The 12500-nt window shown below is 39.6% G+C and overlaps 1 protein-coding gene across 1 annotated transcript in view; it reads right to left on the bottom strand.

The window, feature by feature from the left end:
* LOC115230508 (acanthoscurrin-2-like) overlaps positions 1-12500 on the bottom strand; it is a 30804-nt gene that overhangs the window by 7473 nt on the left and 10831 nt on the right. The window contains exon 3 of the mRNA XM_029800670.1: positions 9980-10404. Within this exon, the coding sequence (XP_029656530.1) occupies positions 9980-10404 (425 nt within the window). The remainder of the gene's footprint in view (positions 1-9979; positions 10405-12500) is intronic.

The raw sequence follows: 12500 nt of genomic DNA, 5'->3' as shown, positions 1-12500 counted from the left end.
ACAGAACATCCACTTTTAACTGGGGATAAATATTGCATTTTGGTATTAATACTACTTCTGTTGCAAATAATTATAAATATCTGTGTGTATATACATACATATATACATACATATATCGACTTTACCTTTCATCCTTTCGGGGTCGATAAATTAAGTACCAGTTACGCACTGGGGTCGATATAATCGACTTAATCCCTTTGTCTGTCCTTGTTTGTCCCCTCTGTGTTTAGCCCCTTGTGGGTAGTAAAGAAATATGTACTTATTTAATCGACCCCGAAAGGATGAAAGGCAAAGTCGACCTTAGCGGAATTTGAACTCAGAACGTAGCGGCAGACGAAATACCACTAAGCATATCACCCGGCATGCTAACGTCTCTTCCAGCTCGCCGCCTACCTAATTTCTTTCTTAGCAGATGAAGGTAAGAAGAGTAACCTCCCTTATTCAAGGCTATTCAGCACTGCTTTTAGTGGAAGTTTTAAGTCAATTCATTTAGAATCATATTCCTCTTGATATTGATTTCTTCTTAACATGGCACAAACTCTCTCAGTTTTAGGGATGAAAATGGGTAGTGCAGCCTTAATGCTTTCTCAAAGGCATTAGTAACTTGAGTAGAATGAAATATCACTCTTAACCGGGAATTGAAACCAAGGAACATACTATACATGTCAGGAAATTAACTCTTGCTTTACTGCACTTACCATCACCATGATAATAATAGCAGGATTTAATTGTGTTATGCTGGAACAGAATTAAAACGTATGTCTTTGGGATTGTGTTCACGCACATATTTGCATATGTATGTATGTATGCCTGTATGTATGTATATATATATATATATATGCATACATATATATATATATATATATATATATATATACTTACATACATATATACATATACATTATTTATATATTAAAGGTTTATTATTATTATATATATATATATATATATATATATATACACACATATACATATACATATATATATATACATATATATATGTGTATATATATATATATATATATATCATCATCATCATCATCATCATCATCATTGTTTAACGTCCGTTTTCCATGCTAGCATGGGTTGGACAGTTCGACCGGGATCTGGGAAGCCAGGAGGCTGCACCAGGCTCCAGTCTGATCTGGCAGTGTTTCTACAGCTGGATGCCCTTCCTAATGCCAGCCACTCCATGAGTGTAGTGGGTGCTTTTTATGTGCCACTGGCACAGGTGCCAGTAGAGGCTGGCAGCGGTCATGATTGTAAAATCACTTCAATATAAATATAGCCACAAAACACGTGTCATTATTCTACCAAATATATGCGTTTTATTTATGATTTTGCATATTACTTAATCATCGTTATATTTTTTATTTTATATTTAATCTTTCTGTTATATGTAATTTTCTAGATGGTATAATTTAATTTTTCATTTTGAATTGATAAAAGATGTTTTTTTTCTAATTTATATATATATATATATATTATATTTTGTGAAATTTGATTTAGTATTTCTAAATTGAATTTTTCCCTGTATGTTTGGAATAATATTCCCTCATATTATTATTATATTATCTATATGTATATATAATTTTTAATCAGCAGAAGTTACAAAGTGATTCAAGAAATAAGTGTTTCATGTGTAGCACTTATCATAGGGTCAAGGTCGTGGTGAAATATCACTGACTTAGAAATCATTATTATTATTATTATTATTATTACAATTATCACTAAACAATTTGAAAAATTTTAGTTGTATGTGTTGGACGTTATAATAGACATTAGCATATATATATATATAAAATTGAAAATATATTTCAATGAAAATAACTAATATTTTCTTATCATTTTAATATTATATTAAGAGCATCGTAATTTGCTTCAAGCATCGCAATATGTGCAAATGATATAAATGTTTGAAAAAAAAAAGAAGCGATGCAGGTGAAAAGTAGCACAAAATGTTTATAATGATGATGTCAGTAAATGAAAAAAAAGATGAGATATTTTACTACCTTTTATACTTTGTTTAATTATTATATAATAGTTCGGGCAAGATTCGCCTTTTCAAATAGAAGAAAATAATCAAAGACTTTAGAGAAATGTGTTGTGAACAGCATGCCATTCTTGTTGTGTTGTGGCATACTTTGTAAAATGAAGGAAGAAAATTATCAAAGAGTTCATAGAAATGTGTCATTACCGTCTGGTTGTTTTAGTGTCACAAAAATGGACACCTTTCCTGAAATATTATAGGCTCATTAAAGAACCTATATCTTTTACCTTTTATCTTTTACTTCTTTGAGGCATTTGACTGTGGCCATACTGGAGCACCATCTTGAAGGGTTTGAGTTAAATGAATTGACCCCAATACTTATTTTAAAGCTTCACACTTATTCCATAGTTCTCTTTTGTGATACCATGAACTTACAGGGACATAAACATACCAATACTGGTTGTCAAGCACACACACACACATACACATACACACACACATATACAACAGGCTTCTTTCAGTATCTGTTAACTAAATCCACTCACAACGCTTTGGTCAGCTTGGGGCTATAGTAGAAGACACTTGCCCAAGGTACCATTCAGTGGGACTGAACCCAGAACCATATGGTTGGGAAGCAAGCTTCTTACCATACAGCCACAAGTAATACAATATATTTTTTTCATCGTTTTCATGAGATGCAGCACGGATTTTTGTCAGTGAACAGGTCGTGGTCTTATAGCGACAAAAATATTTAGACAAATTAAACTTAAATATTGAAGTGAATTGAACGGCTTTTGTGTGTTTTTTAAATGGCTTACAAACACCTTCCACGCTGCAATTGTTTTCGTTCCAGCACACGATCTCAGATCAAATCACTTGCTATGCAAGTACATCTCCATCATTTTTTAATATAACTTACATATTTCTTATCACAAGTCTGTCCAAATCTGGTCAGAATATCTCAGAAAATAATCACTGGACGTTTGTTACAGAAAAATATCAACCTGTAGGAAACCCAAAGGTGAATCACAAACAAGCTGGCTGGTCAACATCCATGTCCTCAATTGGTCTCACTTGAGAATCCAGTAGGATCAAACAGAGACAGTTATGTCCAGCAGAACTTAATGAAAGAAATGCTTGAGGACTCTGTCTCTATGACCATCCCAAGAATAAGTAGGTAAAGAACATGAGATGAGATCTCACCCATTTTGCCAAACTTTTTACCTGCACTGTACAAAGGGATCTTTTTTTCAAGCATGTACATTATTTTAAAATTATGATAAATTGTTAAAAAATAATCAAGATTAGGCGTGGGAGTGGCTGTGTGGTAAGTAGCTTGTTTACCAACCACATGGTTCCAGGTACAGTCCCACTGTGTGGCACCTTGGGCAAGTGTCTTCTACTATAGTCTCGGGCCGACCAAAGCCTTGTAAGTGGATTTGGTAGACGGAAACTGAAAGAAGCCTGTCGTATATATGTATATATATATATGTATATGTAAAAAAATACAAACTGGGACAAGAATGCAAAACATTTAGAAGACGATACAAAAAACTTGGACGGGACATTCGAAGCCTTCAATCTTCAGTCAAGAACCGGATCATCTTTGCAATTTCGGCTGATTAATCTTGAGATTGCTCCGATCTGGCCAGCCCCAAAGGAAAATCTAAGCCAAGCGCATTAGATTCCTTGGAAGAAAGCCTCAAATGTAATATATGCATGTGTGTGTTTGTGCGTCTGTGTTTGTCCCCCTAGCATTGCTTGACAACCGGTGCTGGTGTGTTTATGTCCCCGTTACTTAGCGGTTCGGCAAAAAAGACCGATAGAATAAGTACTGAGCTTACAAAAAGAATAAGTCCCGGGGTCGAGTTGCTTGATTAAAGGCAGTGCTCTAGCATGGCCGCAGTTAAATGACTGAAACAAGTAAAAGAGCAAAAGAGTGTAAGAGTAAGAGTATTAACTTTCAATGCATTTCAATTGACATTTCATTTTCTAATAAATAAAGAACAATCCAGATTTCAAAAGAAAAATGGAAAAAAAAAAAATTAGACAATATTAAATTCTGATGTATTCGTATATTTATCCATAAACTAGCAGTATCGCCCGGCGTTGCTCGGGTTTGTAAGGGAAATAACTATATAAGCATTTTTAGAGATGTAAAGTATAATAGCCATCTCAAAATAGCTAACCACAAAGGGGGGTGTTACTGTAGCTTTTTACGTTCTGAGATTTAATAATACATTTTTAGAGAGTTACTTCCCTTATATAATAGCAAAAGAAATGCATTAAAAATGGGAAAAAATGATGGTAAATTTTTTTTTAAATTGTAGACTCATCATAGACACGTACTAATACCCAGAAGGGCTCGAAATGAATCACGACTATAAGATACCCGGTTTTGGTTAAACTGCACCGCAAAATGTGGGAGTAGTTAGGAATCTAAATCGTAGGAGACAGACAGCACACCACCTCACTTTTATATATAAAGATATGTATTTCTACAGATATTTTGTGATGCGTATGACTCTCAATGTATTTGATGTCACTTAATATGTTTCCAACCAGCTTCTCTTTCTAACAATTTATCTTTCCACCAATATGCTTTCAAGCAGTGTGTTTCTTGTAAGTAAGGGGCTTATTCCAGTCCAATAATGCCGTTCCACACTAAAGTATTTATCTAAACAAAGTGTTAGTCACAAGAAGTCTTTTAGTTCTGGAAGCCTTACTCTACTAAATAACAGAAGCTTCTCCCATCTCAAGAATTAGTGGTGGTGGTGGTGGTGGTGGTGGTAATAGTGATGGCAGTGGTCGTGGTGATACTGGTGATGGAGTTAGTTGTTATTAGCAGTGCTAGTGATTGTAACAGTGGTGGTGGTGGTAGTGGTTGTGATGGGGATGGTGTTGGTTGTGGCAGTTGTGGTGGTGGTGGTGGTAGTGGTAGTGGTGGTGGTGGTGGTGGTGATTGTGGTTGTTTTGGTGGTGGCAATGGCAGTAGTTGTGGTTGTGGGGGTGGTGGTGGTGGTAGCGGTGGTTGTGGCAGTTGTGGTTGTGGTGGTGGTAGTGGTGGTGGTGGTGGTGGTGGTGGTAGTAGTAGTAGTAGTAGTAGTAGTAGTAGTAGTAGTAGTAGAAGCAGCAGCAGCAGCAGTAGCAGCAGTAGTTGCAGCAGTAGTTGCAGCAGCAGCACTAGTAGTGGTGATGTCATTGTTTGTTCCTGTAATGCAATAAACACTTCTGAATGTCTTTTCTCCACTGCTTGCCTTCTTGGATTGGTGATTTACTTAATTACTTTACCAAAGGTTTTTACCGACTCTCTCTCTACAACAGCATCCACTCAAGGATGACAGAGCATTGAACTACTCAGTGTTGTATTCCCCAATGTTCTAAATGCTCTTTAAAATCACGGCTTATAAACTGAGGACTGTTGTTGGAAACAATTCTTTGAGGAATTCCCTCTTGATGCAAAAAGGAATTCCACCCAGGCTGATCAAATTAGGAGCTATAACCAACATCGTGACAAATATCTCTAGCTAACATGACGCAGCATCTTCTATAATTAAAAGTGATTCTTTACTGGGTTGCAGATCTTTGAAATCAATATACTCTCTCTTTTACTCTTTTACTTGTTTCAGTCATTTGACTGTGGCCATGCTGGAGCACCGCCTTTAATCGATCAACTCGCCCCCAGGACTTATTCTTTGTAAGCCCAGTACTTATTCCGTCGGTCTCTTTTTGCCGAACCGCTAAGTGACGGGGACATAAACACACCAGCATCGGTTGTCAAGCAATGCTAGGGGGACAAACACAGGCACACAAACATATACACACACACATATATATATACATATATACGATGGGCTTCTTTCAGTTTCCGTCTACCAAATCTACTCACAAGGCATTGGTCGGCCCGAGGCTATAGCAGAAGACACTTGCTCAAGGTGCCACACAGTGGAACTGAACCCGGAACCATGTAGTTGGTAAGCAAGCTACTTACCACACAGCCACTCCTGCGCCTATATGTAGTACTTTCTAGACGTTTAGCCTTAAATATTTTGTTAAGGCCCTCAGAACCTCTTATGGTTCAAGAAGCACACAAGTTAGTCTCAAATTTTGACACAACACAGACCCAGCAATTTGAGGTGGCAGGAGGGTAAGTTAATTACGTTGCCCCCTGTAACCAACTGGTACTTAATTTATCAACCCTGAGGGAATGAAAAGCAAAATGACCTCAGCACAATTTGAACTCAGAACACAGAGACAGATAAAATGCCACTAAGCATTTTACTTGGCATGCTAATGACTCTTATTTCTTTATTGCTCACTAGGGGCTAAACATAGAGGGGACAAACAAGGACAGACAAAGAGATTAAATCAAATTACATTGACGCCAGTGTATAACTGGTACTTAATTTATCGACCCTGAAAGGATGAAAGGCAAAGTCGACCTCGGCGGAATTTGAACTCACAACGTAACGGCAGACGAAATACCGCTAAGCATTTCATCTGGCGTGCTAATGATTCTGCCAGATCACTACCTTCCAAGAAGCACATATTATAAGACGATTCTTAATTTTTGGTAACTATTAATTTTGAGACACCATACTTAATTCTTTACAAGATTTTCCCCATTCTGTTCCGGCATGACACTAATGAGCATTGCTTAGTAATTTTATTCTAAAGAATGACATTCAATTTCTTCACAGAATGATACATGATGCCACTGTAAACACTAGTTTTATAATTTTAGCTGTTGAATTTTTCCCTTTACCAATTCAAATATTTCTTTGATCATTTACTATTTGCATACTCCAACTGTTCTTTTGAATGTTTTAATAAATTAGATAAGGCCATAGCTTAGGAAGTGCATTTCCAATTAAAATTTCACATACTTCTTTTGCATTGAGACCCTCCAGAAAGATGAAAGGATGAAAGGCAGAGAGCTGGCAGAAACGTTAGCACACCGGGCGAAATGAGTAGCCGTATTTCGTCTGCATTTACGTTCTGAGTTCAAATTCCGCCGAGGTCGACTTTGCCTTTCATTCTTTCGGGGTTGATTAAATAAGTACCAGTTACGCACTGGGGTCGATGTAATCGACTTAATCCATGTGTCTGTCCTTGTTCGTCCCCTCTGTGCTTAGCCCCTTGTGGGTAGTAAAGAAATAGGTACATCTGACTTTGACATGATTTGGACACAAGTGGTAAGTAGCTTGTTTACCAACCACATAGTTCCGGGTTCAGTCCCACTGTGTGGCACCTTGGGCAAGTGTCTTCTACTATAGCCTCGGGCCAACCAAAGCCTTGTGAGTGGATTTGGTAGACAGAAACTGAAAGAAGCCCATCGTATATATGTATATATATGTATGTATGTGTGTGTATATGTTTGTGTGTCTGTGTTTGTCCCCCCCAACATCACTTGACAACTGGTGCTGGTGTGTATACGTCCCCGTAACTTAGCAGTTCAGCAAAAGAGACTGATAGAATAAGTACTAGGATTACAGAGAATAAGTCCTGCGGTCGATTTGCGCGACTAAAAGGTGGTGCTCCAGCATGGCCACAGTCAAATGACTGAAACAAGTAAAAGAGTAAAAGAGTAGTCTTCTACTATAGCCTCAGGCCAACCAAAGCCTTGTGAGTGGATTTGGTAGACGGAAACTGAAGGAAGCCCATCGTATATATGTATATATATGTATGTATGTGTGTGTATATGTTTGTGTGTCTGTGTTTGTCACCCCAACATCGCTTGACAACTGATGCTGGTGTGTTTACGTCCCGTAACATAGCGGTTCAGCAAAAGAGAAAGGCGACGAGCTGGCAGAAACGTTAGCATGCCGGACGAAGTGCTTAGTGGTATTTCGTCTGCCGTTACGTCCTGAGTTCAAATTCCGCCGAGGTCGACTTTGCCTTTCATCCTTTCGGGGTTCGATTAAATAAGTACCAGTTACGCACTGGGGTCAATATAATCGACTTAATCCGTTTGTCTGTCCTTGTTTGTCCTCTCTGTGTTTAGCCCCTTGTGGGTAGTAAAGAAATAGGTTCAGCAAAAGAGACCGATAGAATAAGTACTAGGCTTACAAAGAATAAGTCCTGGGGTCGATTTGATCGACTAAAGGCGATGCTGCAGCATGGCCACAATCAAATGACTGAAACAAGTAAAAGAGTAAAAGAGTAAATGGCTGAAAACAAGCATTGGATTTCCAGAACAAAATTTTTGAAAATGCTTTGGACAAGCAAAAGGTTAAAACTCTATTATTATTATTATTGTTTGGTATCTTTTATCTTTTACTTGTTTCAATCATTAGATTGTGGCCATGCTGGAATACAGCTTTGAAGTGTTTTTAATCAAACAAATCGACCTCAGCACATTTTTTTTAAAGCCTGGTAGTTAGCCTGGTAGTTAAACTGATAAGTTTTGGGGATGTAAACAAACCAGCATTGGTTGTCAAATGGTGGTGGAGGACAAACACAGACACAAAGACACACACGTATAGATATATATATAGCTATAGATACAATGGTCTTCTTTCAGTTTCTGTCTATCAAATCTACTCACAAGGTCTAGGTTGCTTGAAGCCATAGTATAAAACACCTGCCCAATGTGTCATGCAGTGAGACTTGAACCTGGAACCATGTGGTGGGGAAACAAACTCTTTACCGGGATTGTAGATAGCTTTCACGATCTGTAATCAGTAATCATAGGACATCAATCTAAATCTCCAGTGAGGAATTTCTGATGAAGGATTCCCTTTTTTTTCTTTTTCTAAATAACGTTAAATCGCAGTTGATGAGATATTTTGGCTAAGCTATGTTAAGAAGTTATTCTACTACCCAATAATATGCAGCTGCCAGTCATAAATTTAGCTCAAATATGGAAAAAGGCATTCTGTCTAATGGTATAGTTTCGGATTCTTTGCATTCTGTGTCCAAATCATGTCAAAGTCAGATGTACCCAAAGTCCATCCCCTCCTCACCGTGGTGGGGACGCTGGCAATGGGTAGTGTCAGAGCTATGCCGTCGGGAACTTTGGTTCCTTGTAGGGCCACCCAAGGCAGATTGGTCCGACACCAAGTGGTATTAAGGCCACAACCTGGCAGACGGGGCAGCTCTGGTGAAAATCCTCGGAGTGTCTGCTTCGGCAATCGGTGGCTCCTCGGTCGTTCTGTCCCTGCGTCTGCAGACAATCTACGGCAAACAGGATGTCTCCACATGTGGGATTGTTGGGGACCGCTTGTGAAATTCACATATTCCTACAAAACTTCTTCCATGAGTAGAAGAAGCCGATTCAACCCGCCCAGGGTGAATGTCGCCACAAGTATAAGTAAGTAAGTACCTTTCATCCTTCTGGAGGCTCTCAATGCAAAAAAAAAGTATCTATCTAAGACTGGATTAGTGAAATTATTTGAACATCAACTAAGATGCTTCGCTCCATTTGTGTTCTGGTTCTTTCTACCTGAAAGCAACACTTCTGATGACACAGGTGCCAAAGTGGCAGCTCGAATAAATTTGGTGGCATAAAGAGGAAAGACTTGCCTGCACAACTAACTTCCAGTCTTCTTCAAAAATCATACAAAAGGTTACATGTACAGGCTCAGATGTAAAGTCAACCCTGACCTGTAGAGGCCCTAATCTGAATAAAACTATGATTCAAAGCTTTCTACTTGTGACATTTTAAAGCTATTTAGAAGAACCTCTCCAATGTGAATTTTCATTTTTTTTTTTTTTGAATTGTGATATGTGGTTTTATGGTAGACTGGACTATCATGTTTAACAGGTTGAATAACTACAGAGAGGGTCTCTCATTGATTTCTTGATTATGATGATTATGTAAATGATAAATTTGTTCATGCCATGGCTGCTTTTTATCCCTTACCTGCTTCTGTCACTCGTTAATTTAATCATTAGGAACTTGCGTTATTCTTCAGGAACTCATTTTCTCTGTAGGTTTGAGTAAATCTTCTCATTGCCACTACTACAACCATCACCTACCAAAATCACCACCACCACCATCACTGCTGCTGCCTCCACTGCCTCCTCTGCCACTGCCTCCACTGCCTCCAGCGCCGCCTCTGCTGCTGCCTCCGCTGCCGCCTCCGCTGCCACCTCTGCCGCTGCCTCCGCCACCACTGCCGCTGCCTCCGCCACCTCTGCCGCTGCCTCCGCCACCACTGCCGCTGCCTCCGCCACCTCTGCCACCTCTGCCGCTGCCTCCGCCACCTCTGCCGCTGCCTCCGCCACCTCTGCCACTGCCTCCACTGCCTCCAGCGCCACCTCTGCCGCTGCCTCCACCACCTCTGCCACTGCCTCCACCGCCTCCAGCACCGCCTCTGCCGCTGCCTCCGCCACCTCTGCCACTGCCTCCACCGCCTCTGCCGCTGCCTCCGCTGCCATCTCCACTGCTGCCCACACCACCACCACTACCACTACTACTAACAACAACAACAACCTAAAGTAGTACTAAAACTGTTGTGACTGCCACCGCAAACAACGATAACATTGAGAGCAACAACAACAACAATACCAATGACAACAACAATGACAACCACTAATACCACCACCACCAACACCACCACTACCACCATCAACAACAACAATAACAACAACAACAACAAAAGCAACAGCAACAACGGCTACTGCCGCCAACACCACCACCACTGCCACCACCACCATCCCTGTGCTCATCTCATTCTGTCCGCTGGTGGTCCCTAACGCTGCTCCTTCACCATCTTCTGATCCCTGTCCAATCTACGTTCTCTTCATTCCAGCTGTCCCCTTATCTCTCATCTAAGACGATCAAATTGAAATTTATGACCCTAAAAATCTCGTTCAGTGTTTACAATCATGGCAACAGGACAAATAAAAATCTTTATCAATTTTATTTTGATTCTGATTCATATCAAACTTCGTCTGTAAAACGGGAGCAGCAGGAGGAGGAGGAGCAGCAGGAGTGGTAGTGGTGGTGGGAGTTGGGGACATAAAGAAAAGTTAATTTGCACTAATGGGGAGAGAAGAAAATTAGCTGAGATTCTTTTTTTACTCGTCTTGATCATTGGACTGTGGCCATGCTGGATCACTGCCTTCAAGACATTTTAGTTGATTAAACTGCTCTGCCCCTGAGGACTTATTCTAAGCCTGGTGCTTATTTCGCTGGCCACTTTCTCTGAAATGTCTAAACTGCAGCCAAATCATCTCTAGCATTGTTGGCTGTGTAGTAAGAAGCTTCCTTCCCAGCCACATGGTTCTGGGTTCAATCCCACTGTGTGACACTTTAGGCAAGTGTTTTTTTGCTATAGCCTCAGGCCAACTGAAAGCCCTGTGAGTAGATTTGGTAGATGGAAATTGAAAGAAGCCATCCTATATACATATACACACACACATACACACATGAATGTATGTATACGTGTGTCTGTGTGTCTTTGTGCCTGTGTCTGTCCTGCACCACTGGTTGACAACCGGTGTTGGTGTGTTTACATCTCTGTAATGTAGTGGTTTAGTAAATGAGACTGATAGAATTAGAAAAACCAAGCTTAAAGATAAGAAAGACGTATTGGGGTCAATTCATTCGACTAAAAATTCTTCAAGGGGGTGCTCCAGCATGGCCACAGTCTAATGACTGAAACAAGTGAAATAGGCAAATGATGATAAAATAATTAATATGGCTGACTTAAATATTTATTAGATGTGTGAATACAACTTTAAACTGTTGGTCTTAAAGAAATATCAAAATCTCTCTCTCCAAAATATATATATCATCATCATCATCATCATCGTTTAGCGTCCACTTTCCATGCTAGCATGGGTTGGACGGTTCAACTGGGGTCTGGGAAGCCAGAAGGCTGCATCAGGCCCAGTTTGATCTGGCAATGTTTCTACGGCTGGATGCCCTTCCTAACGCCAACCACTCCATGAGTGTAGTGGGTGCTTTTTACGTGCCAGACGAGTCTGGTAAACGGCCACGATCGGATGGTGCTTTTTATGTGCCACTGGCACGGGGGCCAGGCGAGGTTGGCAACAGCCACGAACACATGGTGCTTTTTATGTGCCACCAGCACGAGGGCCAGACGAGGCTGGCAACAGCCACAAACGGATGGTTCTTTTTATGTGCCACCGGCACGAGGCCAGTCGGGGCAGCACTGGCAACGGCCACAAACGGATGGAGCTTTTTACGTGATATATATATATATATATTTATAGATAGATAGATAGATAGATAGATAGATAGATAGATAGATAGATAGATAGATAGATAGATAGATGGATAGATAGATAGATAGATAGATAGATAGATAGATAGATATAAATAGATAGATAGATAGATAGATAGATATAGATAGATAGATAGATAGATAGATAGATAGATATAAATAGATAGATAGATAGATAAATCGATAGATAGATAGATAGAGCGATATACTTATACAATTTATAAACAAGGTTAAAAGCTAAATGATTACCATCCTTTAACATTCAATTTTTATGCTTTTATGGGTCAGACAGATTTAGTTGCAGCAGATTTTTC

The sequence above is a fragment of the Octopus sinensis genome, unplaced genomic scaffold, assembly GCF_006345805.1.
Source record: "Octopus sinensis unplaced genomic scaffold, ASM634580v1 Contig15699, whole genome shotgun sequence".
NCBI lineage: Eukaryota > Metazoa > Mollusca > Cephalopoda > Octopoda > Octopodidae > Octopus > Octopus sinensis.
Note: the sequence above shows the minus strand (reverse complement) of the source record. Positions and strands in the feature narration are given on the sequence as shown.